We start from the raw sequence: 21,582 nt of genomic DNA, 5'->3' as shown, positions 1-21,582 counted from the left end.
TGCTCGCCTTGGAAGGCAGTTCTGGAACTTCACTCCTCTGGTTAGAAACCTTAATGTAATTTCGAGACTAAACTTGTTGATGGCCAGTTTATAGCCATTTTTTCTTGTGCTTAACTTAAATAACTCCTCTCCCTCCCTAGTCTTTATCCTTCTGATGTATTTCTAGAGAGCAATCCTATCTCCTCTCAACCTTCTTTTGGTTGGGCTAAACAAGCCAAGCTCTTTGAGTGTCTTCTCATAAGGTAAGTTTTTCCATTCCTCGTATCATCCTAGTAGCCCTTCTCTGTACCTGTTCCAGTTTGAATTCATCTTTTTTTAAACATGGGAGACCAGAATTGCACACGATATTCCAGATGAGGTCTCATCAGTGCCTTGTATAATGGTACTAACACTTCCTTGTCTCTACTAGAAATACCTCACCTGATGCAGCCTAGGACTGCATTAGCCTTTTTCACACCCACATCATATTGATGGCTCATAGTCATCCAGTGATCACCCAATACACCCACGTCTTTCTCCTCCTCTGTCACTTCCAACTGGTAAGATCCCAGCTGATAGCAAAAATTCTTAGTCCCCAAATGAATGACTTTGCACTACTAAATTTCATCCAATTTCTATTATTCCAGTTTACAAGGTCACTGGAAGTTGCAGGTTCTCTGCAAGCACCTGGCAGGATCAAACCCAATGGCTGGCCTTAGACATATCTCAGTTATCCTTTCTTTTAACATTAAAGTCTCTTTCTAGCTTTATTTATCACTCTTAAGTTGAGACGGTTGTCGGTGTTTTCCATGTTTTCTATATATTGTTATTACAGTTGGTTTTGTTGGGATAGCTTTAGAATTCCAAGGCCAGATTATCTCCTACATTCTTGATGATACTCTTACTCATCACCCAATGAAAATAGTTGCTATTGGAAAATGAGTTTATGAAGCCTCCCTTAGCTCTTGTGGGAGGGGTCTTCAAACTAATTTTTGCCATCCTCAAATAAAACAGATTCTTCTCTGTCAAGGTTCCACAGTAAACACAAAGCAAGCCCTGAGACTTTTTGGAGAGGATTCACAAGAGGGTTCTTTGTGAGACACCCCAAACTTAAATTGACTCATTTTACATAAAAACTGCATGTATGTGGAGGAATGTTTAGGTCATCACCCAATCACCTATTGCAGAATCTGAACACAGTTAATTGGGTTTTTTTTTTTCAAGAGTATCACTAATCTGTGCAAGGAAAAGGGGAGAAACTTTTTTAGATGAAAGCTGATATTCTCCTTTTGCTTCTATTTTGCAAATCCATGAATTCCACAACTACAGTCATTGCAGAGACCAAAGGACAGCTTTAAAAAAAAATTAGTCTTTTCCCTTCATCCCTTCGTTCTCCGACAGTCCAACTAGTGTACCATCAACTTCTTTTACTGTCTAGTCCTCCTGTAAATGGTGGTAGGGATATTTATTCTCGTGTCTGAGGAGGGTTTTCAGTCCAGTTTCCTGAATGTGTCCCAATATTTTTATCCTGATAAAAGGTTACATTTTCCTTCAGTGGAATCATGTCTTGAAAAGTAATATTTGCTACTGTCCATACAGAAAATGGATCACTGTTAAAGATCCTTAAGTTAAATTTTCTTAATGCCACCTAAGAAATTTTGCTCTTAACAACCAAAAGGATTTCTGCTATCCTATATGAAAGGAAGAGTTCAATATAAGTTAGAATTTGTCTCCCCCTTTCTTCCTTGCAGAAATGACAAACTGAAATGGTTTTAGCAAGAGTAGACTTTTATTCTGTTGAAACCATGTGTGAAGTGTTTGATACATGGGGGTGGGGGGGACAAACCTTAGTCATGCTTTATATTTTAATAAAACTTGCTTCTGCTGGATTTTATTCGGTTTATGGCAATTGCCTTGCAAAAGCAAATAGTACTAGAAGAAATAAAAATACATAACAGCCATACATATATTCTGCAAAATGATAAAAACAATCTTCATAGAAATAAAAATAATAATGCTAATACATATCCAATACTTAAGGTCATGAGGGCAGTATATATATAAAGACTACACAGTAGAGAGGTTAAAGAATAAATTGCAACCTGAGATGCTATTTCCCAAGCTTTTGTAGTTCTCATGCCTATCATACAATTATTTTTCAAAATAAATAACCAGAATTTAGTATCAGCATGTACTTTTAAATAAGCATCAGCACGATCAGAGGTCTCTGCATGGGAAGTACTGCAGAGAGACTACTAAAAGTTTGATAAGTGTAACACAATATCAGGCTGGTTCTATTTGGATTGTAAGCATTTTGGGACAGGGACCATTTGTGTATCTTCCCACTTATTCTGTATACTGCCAAATGCACTCTTGCCACTTGAAAATAATTAATAGCCGCTCAACGAATTATTCTATCTCTACATTTTGCTTCAGTGAATTGCACAGCTGGATGATCAATGGCCAGGGAAATTTAAGCAATCAAATGTCATCTCTTCATTAATCTTGACGTTCTTAATTACTAGAATCCGCCTCTCATTCCAGAGCTTGTTACAGTAAAGGAGATACCTATAAATAGTAAGACAGACCCATCCCAGCAGTGGCAGAACCTGTACTTCACTGGAATTTCATTGTATCTTGCAATAAAATATACTGTAGGAATTGCCTCAAATCTCAGTCATATCAGTGAGCTGCAATTTGGGATTCCTTGCATTACTCAAACAGTATTAGAATTCAAATGTAGCTGCCTACATGGACCATTAAAAAGAATGGAAACTGGGAACCCACGCTGAGAGCTCCTCTGGAATGGATAAAAGCTAGCTTTTCTCTGCCCTGGGAGAGATTAAATGTGTACAAAGAAGCCACTTGCATTTCTCTCTGTTGCTTTGGGCAAAACACCTAACCTCCCTTCCTCAGTGTCCCAGTCTGTAAGAATCCCTAATTTTTGCATACCTCACAAAATGGTTCAGATTTAAAAGGCATTACATAGATGTAAAGGAGTATGTTTTATATAATAACTTTTCCTTCAGTGGTGTGGTGGTCTGTTTTGCTAATCCAGCAAACACCAACAGATTTAGAATTAGGAACCTTTTTTTCTTTCTGCCAGATAATAATAGTTCAAAGTTAGGGGCCGACAAACTGTTATGGGGGAGTAAAGGGGCATAGGTTAAACCGCTCATGTTATATAAAGTAATGGCCGGCACACTCTAACAGATGGTCTAATTACATTTCATCTTGTATATAATGTATGTCAGGTTTAACCAGTCCAGTGGTAAGTTAACTAATGCCCTGTATCAGCAATAACCTATCAATTTAGTACTACTAACCTGACAGCCATAATCTAATAGTGGAAAAACAAACATTATCCTGTGAATTCCTCTGTTAAATGCCTGTTCCTTAATTTCAGTTCAAAACAGGACAAACCTAAATTCACATTTTTTTACCTTCTGGAGTTTGGTGTAAAGTCATCCTCATAGCCACTAAGTCTCATGTGGAGCCATATTTTCTACTCAAACAGACCATGGAAAATGTTCCTTTTATCTGTTGGAGACCAGCCCTGTGTGTGTCTTACTCGTCATTGGTAGTTAAGGCCTTATACAAATACCCTGTAGCTAAGTATTCACACCACCTTCAGGATTGAGGGAGTGCTACCAAGGAGGCTTGATCCATGATAATTTGACCTAGTTATGGGATGGGCACCATTTAGTCTGGTAGACCCATGTAAACTGTAAACAGGCTTCCAGCATGGTACACCCAGCATAATATTAGATAAAAGAATCCTGTTGGGACAAAATAAACTAAGGAAACTATATTAGAAACAATTTATGCTTAGACATTTTGTTGTTTTAGGGGATGAAAAAATGAGCTTGTTGCCTATTGATAGCTTCCCTTGCTCATTCTGCCTGCTATTGGATTCCTGGCTCTGCAGCAGTGAAAACATCAATTTATGTCTACTCTGTCCCACTTTTAACTTCTGTTCTGAGACACTAGTTGACAGCCATAAGGTCAAGGCAAGTCCCTCCTTCCTGCAGGGTAAAGGAGGGAATGGCCACAGATTCATTTTCTCAAATCTTTTTGTTGCTTTCTTGTTGTTTGGGTATTCTTAAAATGTAACAGCATGATTTACATTATTGTAAATAGCCACAATCCAGCGTCTTTAATATGGGTTATTACAACAATCTGTAACCCATTAACCCCACTTTTTTGCTGTCTGGCTGCAGAGGTATTAACAGGCTACTTAGCCTTGAATGGTCTCTTTAGAATACGTGTAAACTACTTATGCTAAACAACTTGTTCCACCTTGTATTTAGCTCTGACACTCTGAGTACCTTTCCTAGAGCCGAAGTGTATCTCAGAAGTTTGTCTTTCACCAATAGAAGTTGGTCAAATAAAAGATATTAACTTCATCTACCTTGTATCTCTAATATCCTGGGACCAGCACAGCTTATCCACAGTGCAAAGAACATTACTGCTGGGGAAATTCAGCTAGTTGCTTTGACACTGGAATATTGATGGTGGGATCGAAAATGGAGAGAGGGTGGGTTCTAAATGGCACGTCTGATACTTACCTTCATCATCATTCTACCTGAAGTGCTTGTTAAATGGATTTCTCTAAAGTGAAGCTGAGCTATAAGAAACTGTCTGTAATATATGAATGTGCTAGAGTTTGGAAGGTGTCCATTGGTGTTAGTTCTGGGTATTTTAGCCCTGGTTTGCACTGTGAGGGAGTCGATGTAAGGTACACAACTTCAGCTATGAGAATAGCCTAGCTGAAGTTGACGTACCTAGATCGACTTACCGTGGTGTCTTCACGGCGGTGAGTTGACTGCCGTCACTCCCCCATCAACTCCACTTGCGCCTCTCGTGGCGCTGGAGTTCCGGAGTCGATGGGAGAGCACTCGGGGATCGATTTATCGCTTCTAGTCTAGACGCGATAAATCGACCCCCGATATATCGATCGCTACCCGCCGATCCGGCGGCTGGTGTAGACCTACCCTTTAAGTGTCATGATGCAATCATACATCTCTATTCAGAGCTTTAAATATGCAGTTCCCACCATTTTTTCTTTATCAGAGTTCATCCCTCTCTGGGTTCTTTTTATAATAGTACCAAAACAGTTTGACTCTCTTGCAATAATGAATGCTTTCTTCTCCTCTGCAAAAGAAGCCTTAGTGACTGGATTCTATAGGTGAGCAGTAACAGCCAATTGTGCTGTTTCAAGTCTCCTTCAAGCATCTCCTTTTTGAAGTTGATCTGCATGTATGGAACAGAGAGAATTATAATTCACTCCTAGTTCATATTTACTTCCATCTTTACTAGTAGTGTAGTTTTAAGCCCTGCAGCATTATGTTTCATAGTACATTTTGTTTGTGGTTAGTTATTTAACCTCTAACCTTGTCCTTGTTTAAAAAGTGCCATGCAGCTTTTAATGGGCAGTAGTATCTGTATTTGATACCTGTGATTAAAATTGTTTGGTTTTCTTACCTTGTATTCACTTTATATTAACCTAAGTCTAATTACCTTGTACTGATGAAAGAAAGGTGAGGAAAAAAGTTCAGGCCACTTAAATCTTTTTGTAGCTAGGCTTGCACATTTTAAAAAATATCCAAGCTAAGCCTGTTTTTATTTGCTTATTTTGCAAATCTGCATTTTCTTCATCCAGTGTCTTTTTTTCTTTGACAATGTGATAAAGAATCTTAAAGGTACATTTTCTTTAAGTGAATACTGTCTGCACAGAGTCCTTTTCACTATCTCCCTGTTTTATAGCATTTATCTGTTTTGCAAGGAATAGGAAATATTTTTAAAAAAATTGTTTTCATGATTGCACTTGCCTTGTTACTATTTCAGTTATGCAGATTCTTGATGCTGTGGAGATTTGTGCTTGATGACGCCAAGGCAGCTGCACGTTGTTAGCATTGTAGGTTGTCAGATGATCATGTGGGATTCTTGCAGCATGCAACATTCAATAGGATTGAAAAAGGGCTTTTGATGCAAGGCATAGCTTTCTGACTATATTTGTGCCTTTTTAGCTGGCTAATACAGAAAACAGATCTAATTTAAATTTTAAAATGCTGCCTCATTTTTCTTCTGGTTGGTTTCATTTTGGCTTCACTAGAAGATGCATCTGGTACATCCATGATTGAGGAGTTTATTAATGATATTGTCATTCAGCTCACTTACTTTCTTTTCTTTTAGAATCCTAGCTAACCCACAAATGACATGATCACACATTCATTCAGTCATTCATATAGAACACAAACCACCATGCATGATTTCTTCCTCTTTCTCTCCTCTCTCTGCTTTTTCATTCCCTTTAAGTTGCATTGTCATGTTCTCTTTTACCATTAAGCTTTGTCTTTTGTCTTTCCCCCACATTGTTTGCTGTTGGTTTGGTTTTTTTTGTTTTGTTTCCCCATGCTTGGTTACTGCAATATTATTTGATTAACTGGCTGTGATGATGATGAACCTGCACACTGGAGGAGCAGCTACTACAGTGGTGATGAAGGGATGTAATAATGGTCGCTATCCTCGGAATTCTCTCTACAGTGACTGCATTATAGAAGAAAAGGCAGTGGTCCTGCAGAAAAAAGACAATGAAGGATTTGGATTTGTGCTCAGAGGGGCAAAAGGTATGTATTTTTCTGTGTGTGTCTGTGTGCATGTGTAAAAATATATATATATATATATACACACCTCTAAATAAACAGAAATTTATTCTTGGTGCACTTGGTTGCTAGACAACAGTGTTTGCTGTATGCTGTGCTACTCAGATGGATTTTAGTGGTTTCTGTTTGAGCAGTTTGGATTTTGTACAGAGCTGTCTCATTATAATCTTCCTTGAGGAAGAAAGTTTTAGTTTTATTTTTATTTCCAGGGCAGTTGCAACATTTTGCCATGTTTGCCATTCTGTTATCTATCTAAGCTAAACTACAGGTGTCTTGCTTCAGAGGAAAAAAAAAATCTTACCTTCTGTATTTCAAATGTCAGTCTATTAAAATTATGTCTATGAATAGGAAATAGAAAAGGCAGGTTAGGGTTTTGCTTAAAATAGGTGTGGACCTTGTGCAAGGTGACATTGGTACAGTTTTAGTATGAAAATATGATCCTTTTTTATATATTCAGAAGCTGCACATATGTTGCATGGCCTGTAGTGTGTTCTAAAAATTGCTTTTCTTCCTATGTTAAAATGTTAACCTTTTTCTTAGAGTAAAATCTACTTTTAGAGGATTCTTAAGAGTAAAGCCTTACATTTAGTGCTCTGCTTTTTAACTTCAATGACAGTAAATTTTACTCCTTTTATGTTTTAAAAAATATATTGATGGTATGTCCCATCTCTTGCTCCCCCTCAGTTTTTCTGTGGGTTCTCCCTTGCCCTGCCTGGCTCCAAGGCTTGCCCACATGTGGTCATGAAGGATATTCCACACCCTCATTCTGGGGACACCATTTTTTATCTTCCCTCACTAAAATTATTAATACAATCTCTTTGTTTTAATACCAGTAAAAGGATTTTATTCTGTCATCCTAGTTAAATGCATGTGTGTGGGGACCCCCAGGAAAGCCAATGTCTTTATCAGTTTGTTGATGAACTGGCATGAGTTGTCTATGCAGCAAAAAGAGGTTACACCCTCTGTGGAAGCCCAAGTATTTCTCAGTCACTCTCATGCTCTCTCTCACGAGAGTCTGAGTTCCTCAGGTAAAAGATCCAATGCCCTTACTAATCCTAAATCTTTTCTGATACAGGGCTGCTACTAGGGCTGCTGTGCCTTCTCTACTATAGAAACTGATATCTCTTCTGTTCATGTTTTGAGATGCATATAAATTATAAAGAATAACTTAACTTGATTTTTACGTTTTCATTTAATGTTGATAAGACTTTTCCTTACAGCTATAGATCATAAACCATGTTAGTCAGCTCTTTCAGAGAATGAGATGAGCATTTTAACATATACTACATTTCCAAAAGGCCTTGACATTCACTATCAAAATTGAACTATTATTGCACATTTTGATTGCTTTATGTGGCAATAAAAGGAAATATACTTCTCAAAAATGGAGAACTGTAGAGTACCAAGGCCAAGGGATTGCCTGTATATAGATTATTTGTGCGGCAGAGGCCTAGTTTACTTTCAGCACCTAGTATGTTTTTGCATAAATCATAATGATAGTCTTTTTTCAGTAAAATTATATTTGCAAATACTGTGTTATTTATTTGTAATATGACATTTATTTTCAAAGCTGATACACCTATTGAAGAGTTCACCCCAACTCCAGCCTTTCCTGCTTTGCAGTACCTGGAATCTGTGGATGAAGGGGGAGTAGCATGGCAAGCTGGCTTGAGAACTGGAGACTTCCTGATTGAGGTAGGAAAACATGGAATTTGATTGTGAATTCTGATGGGGGAAAAAGTGTTTTATTTTGAAAAACTTACCTTGAAGAACTGTAAATTATGCTTTATGACCAGTAGTGCAGAGGATGCTGCTAATATATTAACAATAGTATTTTGGTTTCATATATCATTTTAGGAAAGTAATAACACAGAGATTCAAATGTTTCGGGTGGAGCTTTTGGTTTTAGTTTGAAAATATACCATGCGAGAAACTCCTGGTGGTTGATTCTACTTCTGATTTGGGGTAGTTGCATAGACTACTCATTCTGTGACTTTAAAAAAATATATTTTGAAGGGTCGCTAAACTTAATTTTTATAGCCTTTATATTAAGCCCCTTTTTGCAATCTTGTGTTGGGTAACAGTGGGGAATAAATGAAAGGACTTCAATAGCACAGTATAAATTATTGGTGACAACATATTCTAAATGCAAATTAATTTCTAGACAGTAAAGAGATGTTATTGACGTCTGAATTAATTTTATACAAAAGGTAAACTACATTATGTCCTTTAATTGCATCCACAAGAAAGCCTCCATGCCAGATTTTATATTTGGTAGATATGGCCAGTTAGCAGAGGATTGTTAAAGACCAGTAGCAAGAAGTACTGAGTGGTTGGTTGGTTGGTTTTTTGACTGATTTATTGCTGTAACACAGGCCATGATAGTTTGGAGGATGCTTCCATTACAACTTTTGTTTCAAATAGAACATCACTTGTTATATTGTCAGCACAGTTGATGCTATGTTTCCAGATATGTTTTGCAACATGAATCTACAAACTAAAAACAATACTGTTCACACAGTATATGCATATGTATTAGTGTTCAGATTTTCCTTCTGATGTTTTGTTTCTGTGCTGATTTATCTTTTTTTCCCCTCTCAGAGTTGCGTTTGTATTTGTCAGACTTTTAAGTTGGAATACAAAACAAATTCTGCATAGATGAAATGAAAGATATATAGGGTTCTAGTCTATCTTGAATGTAAAGACAATTTAAGTTTGTAACTCCATGGTCATGCAAATATGCACAAGAACTCCCTATGTATCCATGAAAGAATAGACTGAATAGATTTTTCAGGATACACACAAATGTACATGCCCCTCTGAGCTTTAAGTACATTTTATATACTGTATATTTACTTGAGGTATGTAACTACTATGAAACCTAGCAGATCATTGACTTCTAATTTACAGTAGTAAGTACATATCAATTTATATGCTTAAACATGCAAAGATACTTTAAAAATGAGAATTACTGGTGTGATGGGTCTTTAGCTAGTTTGTTTTTAAGATTTTATTCTGGTAGTGCTAGGCATTTGGAGGATAACCTGCTATTTTATAGTGCTTTTTTTTGAAGATCTGTAAAAGTGTCAGCACTAAATTTTCTCTAAGTGACAGGTTTCAGAGTAACAGCCTTGTTAGTCTGTATTCACAAAAAGAAAAGGAGTACTTGTGGCACCTTAGAGACTAACCAATTTATTTGAGCATAAGCTTTCGTGAGTGAGCTGTAGCTCACGAAAGCTTATGCTCAAATAAATTGGTTAGTCTCTAAGGTGCCACAAGTACTCCTTTTCTTTTTGTCTTTAAGTGGTCAATTTTCACAGGGGCTATTCACAGTCAGCTTTGATCGTGAACAATGGCTAACTTCCTAAAAGGGAGATAACAGGTTGACAAAATGACTTAAAAGAATTGCTTTGGAGATTTTGAAGAGGTGTAATAACTGTAGGATAAGTAATACTGTACAAAACTATAACTATAGTTATAACTATGGGCCTAATAACATCAGCCACACTATCAGAGGCTCGTTCACCTGCACATCTACCAATGTGATATACGCCATCATGTGCCAGCAATGCCCCTCTGCCATGTACATTGGTCAAACTGGACAGTCTCTACGTAAAAGAATAAATGGACACAAATCAGATGTCAAGAATTATAACATTCATAAACCAGTCGGAGAACCCTTCAATCTCTCTGGTCACGCAATCACAGACATGAAGGTCGCTATCTTAAAACAAAAAAACTTCAAATCCAGACTCCAGCGAGAAACTGCTGAATTGGAATTCATTTGCAAATTGGATACTATAAATTTAGGCTTAAATAGAGACTGGGAGTGGCTAAGTCATTATGCAAGGTAGCCTGTTTCCTCTTGTTTTTTCCTACCCCCCCCCCCAGATGTTCTGGTTTAACTTGGATTTAAACTTGGAGAGTGGTCAGTTTGGATGAGCTATTACCAGCAGGAGAGTGAGTTTGTGTGTGTATGGGGGTGGGGGGGATGTGAGAAAACCTGGATTTGTGCAGGAAATAGCCAGACTTGATTGTCATGCACATTGTGTAAAGAGTTGTCACTTTGGATGGGCTATCACCAGCAGGAGAGTGAATTTGTGTGGGGGGGTGGAGGGTGAGAAAACCTGGATTTGTGCTGGAAATGGCCCACCTGATGATCACTTTAGATAAGCTATTACCAGCAGGACAGTGGGGTGGGAGGAGGTATTGTTTCATATTCTCTGTGTATATATAAAGTCTGCTGCAGTTTCCACAGTATGCATCCGATGAAGTGAGCTGTAGCTCACGAAAGCTCATGCTCAAATAAATTGGTTAGTCTCTAAGGTGCCACAAGTACTCCTTTTCTTTTTGCGAATACAGACTAACACAGCTGTTACTCTGAAAATAGTTAAAACTATAACTTTGGTTTCTTAACAAGCTTCATAATGAGTTAAATCCACTTCTAGACCCCAGTTCAGTAAAGCACTTAAAGCATGCATTTAAATACTGCCTTGAAGAGGGAGATTTCAGAGTAGCAGCCGCGTTGATCTGTATTTGCAAAAAGAAAAGGAGTACTTGTGGCACCTTAGAGACTAACCAATTTGAGCATAAGCTTTTGTGAGCTACAGCTCACTTCATCGGATGCATTCAGTGGAAAATACTGTGGGGAGATTTATATACACAGAGAACATGAAACAATGGGTGTTACCATACACACTGCAAGGAGAGTGATCAGTTAAGATGAGCTAATACTAGCAGGAGAGCGGAGGCGGGGGGGAACCTTTTGTAGTGATGATCAAGGTGGGCCATTTCCAGCAGTTGACAAGAATGTCTGAGGAACAGACTCCCCCACTGTTCCTCAGACGTTCTTGTCAACTGCTGGAAATGGTCCTCTTCTGATACAGCACAAATAAAATTGAAGGAAAAATGCAAGAATGACCTTTCAGATTGAGAACAGGCAAGAGCTGGAGGTTATAATATTCACATTAATAAGCACTTGGGTATTCTAGATTTCACATAACTCTTGTTAGCATTGATAATCCATCAGATAGGAAATTTTGTTTCCCATTTGGCTTTTATAATTAGAGGAATACTGTGTAACTTGTCCTTTCAATTATTCTTACATTTTTGATATCTGTATGCATTATTACACTGTAGTACCTGCCCAAGTGGAAAAAATGAATAAGTATAGAGCAAATTACTAATGTAGTAAGGCACCAAATGATATCTGGATAGTTTTCCTTGGCACTTACAGCTAAGTCATAGTTCCACAAGTAAACCTTCTCAGTGATCAAGCTGACTTGATGAGCATGATTATATTGAGCAATTGGATTTTTACAGCACTTATACATTGATTAAATTGTATAAATATTTATAAACATGAAAAAAAATTGCTTTTATGTATATGTTGGAGGATTGTAAATCAATATGTTTGCAAGAAAGTCAGAACACGGTACTTCTCTGTTCACCCTCTCACTGACTTGCTGGGTGACCAAGACCCCTCACCCTGACCTCTCTGCCTTTGTTTCCCCTGTGTAAAATATAGGTCACACCACATCTGCTTCATAGGAGGGTTTCAAGGTTTAATTTTATTAATGTATAGTGCTCTGAGATCCTTAGATGGAAGATGCTATAGAAACAGAGAATATAGTATCTAGTGTAATTCACTCATGCTGATGCCATTAGGAAGCTATTTCCTTGTTCCCATATCTGGCTTGTGTAATAGTTCTCTTTTATGGCTGTTATTTTTGCTAAAATAGGAGAGACTAACATCAAGAATTTTCCCTTACATTTGAAACAGCTTCTTATTTTACTGACTGATACTTAATCCAAAGATTCTCGGATACTGTATTTATAGGCTTATTTTTGCTACTGGAAACTTTTTAGGAAAATGTGTGGCAATTGTTCTTTTAGTAACTTCATTTTCAAATAGAAATAGATCCTTTCATTTGTATAAGGTATAGTTCTTTATCAATACATCTAGGGTATAGCCTCTCACATATTTTTTTAAATGTAACCTGTGAACTCTTAATTAGGGTATAATTAAAAAATAGTTTAACGAGGCATAATTACATTGCCAACTTTGCAAAGGTTTAGCATAGACGTATAGATTTTTAAGGCCAGTATAAACCATTGTGGTCCTCTAGTTTGACTTCCTGTTTGACTTTTTTTTCCCTAGTTTGACTTTTGTGCAGGCCACTAAACTTCCCCAAAACAATTAATATTTGAACTAGTGTGTGTATGTGCATGTGTGTGACATATATCTAATAATGCATCATCATTGTAGTGGCAATGTCATCATTAAACTAAAGTATACCTACTATAAAAATGAAACTACGTCTGGAACGTTTTACTAAAATGATTTTATTCGTTCCTCTTTAAGTGATGTTAAAAACTTGCATTTTCAGGCAGATTGAAATGTTATTATTGGAGTATTGATTGTTTTATAGTCCTAACTGGAATTCCAAGTTGGTAACTAACAATCTAGTGTTTTATTGTTATAAAAAGAAGAAAGCAAAATTCAAGGTTTGATTGAAAGATTTAAAATTAAGTGAATATTTCAGTGGGTAACTATGAAAAAAACCAACAATTCTGAATTGATACATAGAAAGGAATCCATATTAGATTTATGGAACAGTGGTTTCTAGACTGAGAGATCGTAATAGGAATCCTTTCTCCTTTTAATCTAGTTGGTACTTAAGAGTCTGTAGCACATTCTTGCCTTTTTCTTCAGTTATTTGAAGATTTATTTGGTATAAATTTGTGATTTAAGTATGGATGAAATGGAAGCAAATCATTTTATTTTTATTGTATATGGCTTCATTTAATATTTACCTTAGATCAGAATATCCATTCTTTTGAGTGTAGATACAAAGAGAAGTAGTAATCATTTTGATCAAATTTTAAAAGCTGTATAATCAAAGAGCTGATTTTAGAGTCACAGGTTTAGCAGTAGAAGTTCTTTTTGTTTCTTTATGGTACATTTTAAGCTTTGGTGGATAAGAACTGCATACAAGAATAATGCAATATTAAACTGATTTGACTAGCAAGCTTTTACTGTTGTAACCTAGATAGTGTAATTCTGAAAAGTATAGTGAAGCTTCATTTTTAATATCTGCATTGGAATATCAGATTTGTGTAAATTAGGAAAAATAGTAATTTAAATATTTTGTGTGCATGCAGGTAGTACTTTAAGAATAGTTTTATTTTTTAAATAGAGCTGTTGTTTACAAACCTAATCCTGAAAAGGTACTAGTATGACTAGCTTTCTTCCACAGATATGGTTGAAATTCACCCTTGTGCAGGGGGCCCACACAATGTCTTAAATCCCACTTAATCCTTATTTTGAGAATGTAAGTGGTGGGAAAGCCTTATGCTGTCCCTCTGCACTGAGGGGGATTTCATTCATGTGTGGGAGGAAGCGACTTGAAGGAGTGACTTTTTGTAGGTTCAGGCCCTATGTTCATATCCAAAAAACTTCATAACATTTAGTTTTAGATTTTAAAGCAGCAGGGACCATTACAATCATCTACCTTGACATTCGATATAACATTTGGCCATAGAATTTCACCTATTTCAAGCCCACAAAACTTCTGGCTGACCTATGGCATTACTTAAAAATTCTAATCTTAATTTAAAGACTAGAGCCCAGATCCTCAAAGGGAAATAAGTGCCAAGCATCCATTCAAATCAATAAGAGTCAGGTAGCTAAGTGACAGAGAATCCTTCACATCCCTCGGTAGGTTGTGCCAGTGGTTAATTACCTTCCTTGCTAAAATTTTGTCTCTCTTCTAGTCTGAATTTGTCCGTCTCCTTCCAGCCATTGGATCTTGTTATGACTTTGTTTGCAAAATTAAAGAGCTTTCTACTATCAAAGATCTTTGCCCATGTAGGTACTTACAGATCATGATCAAATCACTTCTTCACTTCTCTAGCATAAATAGAATTTCTTTAGTATCTCCCTGTAAGGGAGATTAGACTTTAAATAATTCTTAGATTTTTTTTTCCCCCAAACTCTTTTCATTTTGTCAATATCCTCTTAGGTGTGGACAAGAGAACTGGACATAGTATTCCAGTAACAGTCTCTCTAATATTGTATTCTGTAGCAATAATTTTTCCCTACTCTTATTCCCCACTCCCTTTATTCTGTATTCCCCTGCATATACAACCAAGGATGATGCTAGCTTTCTTAGCCATCATGCTGCATTGGAAGATCATGTTCAGCTAGCTGTCCACCATGAACCCTCAGTCCCTCTCAGTAACAGTCCTCTCCAAAATACAGTCCACCATTCTATGAAAGTACATTGCATTTTGCTGTATTAAACCACAGGTTGTTTATGTGATCCAGATCATTGTATGGAATTAACCTATCCTTATAATTTATCTCTCCAACAATTTCTGTGTCCTCTGCCAGCTTTACTTGCATATCATTGATAAAAATATTGATTAGCATTGGGCGAAGAGCAGACCCCTGTGAGGAACCACTAAAAATATTCCAATGATGATCATTCCATGTTTACAATTGTTTTTTTAAATCTTATCAGCCAGTTTTTAGTCCATTTAATATGCGCTACACTGTTCAGGCTTATTTTATGTTCGGAAAGTCATGTCACATGGCACTAAGAAAAATGGCTTAGAGAAGTCAAACTATATTAATGCAGTTGCTTTTATCAACCAAACTTTCTCGTCAAAAAACGATGTCAAGTTTGTTTAACAAGACCTATTTTCTATAAGACTTTGTTGACTGGCATTAATTATGCTGCAGCCTTCAATATTTTGATTGAATCCTGTATCAGCCCTTCCGTCATTTTTGCCTGGGGTCACATCAAACTAATTGATAACTACCTGTAACTTCCATTTACACAGTTTAAAAAATGGCAGAATATTAGCTTCTTTCCATTCCTCCAGAACTTCCCCAGTATTCCAAGATTACTTAAATAATCAACCTCAGTGGCTCACAGAGCATCTTGATCAACTTTTAAAACAAACAAAATTCTTGGGGGCAAGTTGTCTGGTACTTCAGATCTAAATATGTTTAACTTAGCTGTTGCTGTTTAACATCCTGCCTAGGTATTGTTGGAATAGCAAGTATTTTATTATGATAATGAGTAGTGAATACATCATCCAGCTTCTTTCCAAAATACAGAACAGAAATGTTTATACTGTATAACACTACTGCTGTTTTTCTGCATTATTATTGACATTTAGTTCATCGCTGTCTAGTAACGGACCTATTCTATTTCTAGATTTTTTTTTTTATAAATCCCTTCTTTTCGTCCTTAATCATGCTAGCCATAGAGTTGTTTGCATTTTTTATCAATTATTTGTATTTATTATGGTTAATTTATAGCCATTGCTATCAACTTCCCCTTTTTCCCATTTGAGATATATAATAATTTAAAAAATGTTTATTGTTCCTTTCATTTCCATTTTTAACCAGGATAATTTTTTAATAGAAGAAGCCTTTTTTGATAGTGGAAATGGTTTGAGTATCTAGTAGAACATTTTGAAACAGCTCCCAATAATCATTCATGCTGTTTTATGTTTCCTTCTTGTCAATTTTGTTAATCATTTTCAACTTTGGGAAATAGACTCTTTTTAAAGCACCCTGTGTGTGTGTGTACATAATATTACTGGCTAGGATTATAGACTACTTAAATGTAATTGGGTACAAGTGATCATAACATAGGAAACCACTGTTGTTTTTTAGATCAATGGATCTTTAACTATCAGATTGAAGTCTAATATAGAATTACCCCAAATTTAGTGTATATAATCTCAGCCCTGTATGAGGTTGGAGATGACTTTTTATCCTGTTGCACAAAAAAGCCAAAAGAAATGCGTAGATTCAGAAACGCTGAAGGATTTATATAAAATGGCTCATTATAGGCCTCAGTCTGTTTATCCTTCCGTTTTTATTGTTGACTTTCTCTGTTGCATTAGTTTTTTAGTCTCTCTAAAAATGGGGTTGTTATCAGTAGCAGTTATATCATTTGTATACTTGAGTCTTGGCTCAGAAAAATGAGAAAATGAAGTTGTTGTCAATGAAGGTGCCTTCACCCCAATTCTATGCACCATTCACAGCTGTGATATTTACAGCGTAGCTCTTTTTTCACATGAAGGGTGCACGTGGGGCAGCTTCTCTTTAGCCCTGTCGCAAAGATTACAGTTTGAGAGGGCCCCAAAGAAACATCAGTGTTTCACTGAACAGCCACATCAAAGCATTTAGTGGCAGCCACAGTAGAGTACTCAAGGTAGCATCCTTAATTAACGAGCTCCTGTAAAAGTAAGACAGGTTACAGTGTCCTGTGTGAGACTTTGATTTAGACAAAGAGGAGGTCTATGGGATGTAGCCCAGGGCTATTTTTAAAATAAACCTTGCATCAGAGATTCTGATTGATTCAGTCTTTCTTTTTCTACTAAACGTTATGAGTTCCTGCCTTCAGAATTCTAACCACTAGAGTTTACTGAGGCCTACACTTATTTGATGAGTGTCTGAAATTTGTGCTCTTAAGTCTTTTTCCCTCCTCTATCAGGACATCCATTGTTCTTTTTCTTGTAAAGTTAATCTCTGTTTGCACAGATGTTTACATAGCCAAATTCAAATGGCTCGGCAAGCAATGGAGAAAAGAGAATTCTGTGGAATTATTGAGGGCTATTTTATAGAATGTATAATGCATTCCTATAGAATCTTCTTTAGTATTTTCTTGACTTGTGCTCTGGTTAACACTGGAAAATAGGAAGTGTGTAAGCCAGAAAAGAAGTTTAAATGAAAAAATTGTAAAGCAAACGGCTAATACTGGCTTGTGTTAAATTTCTGTGTTTTCGTTGTCTTTGTTCTGCTAAAAAACTCAAAGCTGACTGGCTAATGTCCACCCTAAAACAATACTTTGCAGTAAGTTCTGTCATTGCCAACTTGGCTGCCTTTCTTTTTTTATGATGCAATCTCCTTCATTTGAACATTGAGAGAATGGCAGTGCATATTGTAGAACATTCTAGGTTCTATTGCTGGACAGTGTAGTCTTTGTATGTAGCTCACCAGGACAAACCAATCTACTGTACTGTAATCCTTACCTGAACTGGTAAATTAGAAGAATAACTTCTAATGTGTAATGGTTGGGTCATTACACATATTGACAGGTTTCAGAGTAGCAGCCGTGTTAGTCTGTATTCGCAAAAAGAAAAGGAGTACTAGTGGCACCTTAGAGACTAACCAATTTATTTGAGCATAAGCTTTTGTGAAGTGAGCTGTAGCTCACGAAAGCTCATGCTCAAATAAATTGGTTAGTCTCTAAGGTGCCACAAGTCCTCCTTTTCTTTTTACACATATTGAATCTATTTCCCTAAATTAAGTTTCCTCACACCTGCTTGTCAACTGTCTTAATGGGCCATCTTGATTATCACTACAAAAGTTTTTTTCTCCTGCTGATAATAGCTCATCTTAATTAATTAGCCTCTTACTTATCTGGATGCATAGTACATTGCACTGAAAAAGTAAGAAAAAGATACTGCATACACAGAGGTTCTTGCTAGCCTTCCAGTACCTCTGTGTATGCAGTATCTCGTAGCAATAGTTTAATTTCCCAAACATATAGATCAGACACTAATGTCTCCTAGGTCTGTGCTCAAAGAAAACTGAAATGGGTTCTGGTTTGACTAGCAGTTGGAGGTTTTAGGAAATCCCTGATTACCAATTAGTCACACAATTCTCTCTGACTCTGGTGCCTCAGTAACACACTTTGTGAGTACAACATTCCTGATGCTAGATGGAATAAAAATTTCTACACCTCCTCCCTTTGGTCACAGTCCATAAGAAACTTTCTGTGAAAATTTTGGGTTTACACCTCTTACATTTAAATCATGTAGGTGTTGGTATCAAGCCGGTATTGGTGTGACTGTAGGAATAAAATAGGAGTGATTATGCTTATGTTGGTGTTTAGCCTTCGGGAATACCCACTGTTTATCTCAGCTTTTACAAACCTGAACAGACTCGGACCATGCTGAGCATTTTTGCAGTTAATGAGAAGGCTTTTGCCTTCTTCCCTAACAAACCTGACACCTCAGAGCTTATTAAACATTATATGGTGTTAGAAGTTGCATGAAACCCAACGTTGAAACTGTTGTTCATCAGAGTCCACTGGATTTGCAAGGAAACCATGCAGAAAAGCGGCACCTGATTAAGACCCTTCTCTGAGTACTGCAAACAAAGCACTTTACCTGTAGGCAATGACACTACTCCACATTGCATGTCTAGATTTACTAGTATGAACATCTCACATTCTCAGCAGAATACCCACAGAGTAACGTGATAGATGAGAATGCTACTCAGGCTCACTGACTGTGACCCTAAAGATCAGTCACTAGTTTTGTTGGATCCTAAAAATACATTAATAAAAGAACTAGCTTCCTCACCACAGGTGCAAATGGGTAGATTAACAAGGACTTGACTTCCCACAAGACCTCAGTTATTCAAACCTAAGCAAATAACTCTCTTAAAAATACAACTGAAAGGCAGACAAAATCATTTGGCTGTTGTCTGGCATACAAAACCATTGCCCAGAATGACATCCAAGCAACCAGTGTGCTTCAGAACAGATGATAGCTAGAAGCTGGTATCACAGGTTCAGGGCAAGTATTCCTCCTCCATGGTCCAACCAGGGCACCCAGTTTAAGCTTCTGGCTCCCAGCCATCACCTCTCTTTGGTGACCTTGGGACCAGGGTTTTTCCAGGCTGCAAAGTTCCCTGCTGACTCTGATATTCTCAGCAAGCCAGATGGCCTAAACAGGCCAGTATCTTTGCTTTCTCTCTAGAGGCTATGAACAGTGTAATTGCCCACAGACACAAGTTACCGCACACCTTTTGTTAAGCAAGCACGTTTATTCTTGGGGCGAAAGCATTACAGAGAAAACATTTAAAAACAATGAAAGATCCTACACGTGCTAAAAAGCTTACCAAATGTCACCCGAACTGAACCTCAAGCTCTGGTTGGTGTCAGTTCTTCAAAATCCACAGCTGGCTTTTCTTCATAGTTACAAGTTCATAACTGTCTCCAATTCTGAACCAGAGTGCAGGCTGGGCAGTTCATCTGTTTCTTTATGTAGCTGGGGCCTTTGATCTAGTCTCTGGGAACAGGTAATCAGCAGGTAGTGATGCACTTTTCAGGGTATAGCTTCAAAAGGCTTGTTGCGGAAAGTGGGGGGAATATGCATTAACCTCTCCCTATGTATTCCCCAGAAAATCCACTTCAGACTTACTCCCAAAAGCCTGTTCTTGTCTGATGCATTTTCAATATAGTCTTGTGAATATGAGGTCTCACATCACATCTCCCCCTAGAGAGGTTGCATGAAATTTCAGCCCACAAAAATGCATGCATTTTGCATTTACTACAACAGACTCCCAAAGATACTTAAACTTAGTTAAATAAGGTCTCCCAAGGATATGCAGGAAATTGCTATATATGTCACCGATGGCAAATGTCTTTATCCTGCCATGACTTTGCTGTATTGTGGAGTTGGATAGTCCCAAAGTACCTCAGACATTACTCGTATTTACTTGAAATACCTGAGATATCATAGATACCTGCTTGATGATAAAATAAAATATGGAAACGTACTTCCTTGGGGAAGAGAAAGGATTGAAAGAATGTCAGTAATTATTATAACATGCAAAGGCTTCAGTCAAGGTTAGCACCTGGATCTGTTGGGCACTGTGCTAACATAGTTTAAGAGATGGCCCCTGTCCTGGAATGTTTGCAATTTAAGGGCCAGATTGTGATGTGATACTATGCAAGTTGATTACTGCCTTACTCTAAGAGTAGTTGAAACCACTAGGCGTTACTCTTTATGAATTTATTCTTTATGAATAAGGGTACTATAATGTAGTCCTCCTATAAATATTGTACCCGTGCCAGAAGAATAATTAGTCACAAGCACCATCAAAGCTTCCAGTACAGAATCACTATGCACCAACGTCACTAACGTTTCTGTGGTCTCCCAAGGATATGCAGGAAGTACAACCAAGCCAAAGGCACATTTTGATCAGCTTCTGGAGTAGTGGCCTTGCCCTAGGAGAACCAACCTGCATGCATACATACAGAACCCAAAGTATAACTGCATAAGTTTCTTTGACAAGAATTTCAAAATCCATTGACCAATTTATGGTATTGGCTTTTGTATGTTTGAGATCTTTATCTTATGCTGTAGATTTGTGTGTGTATAAATAACCATTTCTCTTGCCTTTTAGTCACATTTTCTTTCAAAAATCAAATTGTAGGATGGATAGTCAGTCTTTGAAGTTTAAATGTGGATATATCACTGTAAATCACAGCTATGAATAGAGTCTTTGTTACTTTAAAAATCTATGAATCCCCTCTTTTAAATGACTTAATGCTTAAGTTGTTAAGTTCTGAGGCTAGACCTTAAAATAGTGACCTTACTATGTATAGGAAAGCTATTTTAAGTAAACTTCAGAAGTTTATAAAATATATTTTGTAAAATTTCCTTGAGTCCTGTACCTTTGGTCTCATGGTACTATGGAAGCCTAGCTTCATGGGTTGAGAAATAAAAAATAGCACTAATTTATATTTTTTCTAAAATATGAGGTACATACAAATGCTATAAATAAGAGGTAGTGCCACAAAGTTGCGGAATTGTAGGGGAGGAAGCCGGTGAAGCTATATCAAAGGTGCAGTAAATGAACAAAACTCACATTGGCCAACATTCTATCCCTGATGAAGCACAACTGTAATATATGGTTTGGGGGTTGTTGTTTCTTCTCCTTCCCCCAGGTGGTGGTAACATTTTATGTTAAGACTTTCTCTTGTCGCCGTACTTGGGGAATGATACAGCTGGTAGTATGTTTTATGTTCAGTAAGCTGTCTTCTCAGTGATGTTGCTTATTCTGAAAATGGCAATTGATTTTGTGGCTATGTAAAGATTCTAAGCCTTCCAGTAGTGA

The 21,582-nt window shown here is 37.1% G+C and overlaps 1 protein-coding gene across 1 annotated transcript in view; it reads left to right on the top strand.

The window, feature by feature from the left end:
• SHANK2 (SH3 and multiple ankyrin repeat domains 2) overlaps window positions 1–21,582 on the top strand; it is a 618,929-nt gene that overhangs the window by 418,094 nt on the left and 179,253 nt on the right. The window contains exons 18-19 of the mRNA XM_084631101.1: window positions 6,526–6,608; window positions 8,215–8,339. Coding sequence (XP_084487227.1) covers window positions 6,526–6,608; window positions 8,215–8,339 — 208 coding nt within the window. The remainder of the gene's footprint in view (window positions 1–6,525; window positions 6,609–8,214; window positions 8,340–21,582) is intronic.

The sequence above is a fragment of the Lepidochelys olivacea genome (assembly GCF_965140295.1).
Source record: "Lepidochelys olivacea isolate rLepOli2 genome assembly, chromosome: 6".
In the NCBI taxonomy this organism is placed as follows: domain Eukaryota; kingdom Metazoa; phylum Chordata; order Testudines; family Cheloniidae; genus Lepidochelys; species Lepidochelys olivacea.
Note: the sequence above shows the minus strand (reverse complement) of the source record. Positions and strands in the feature narration are given on the sequence as shown.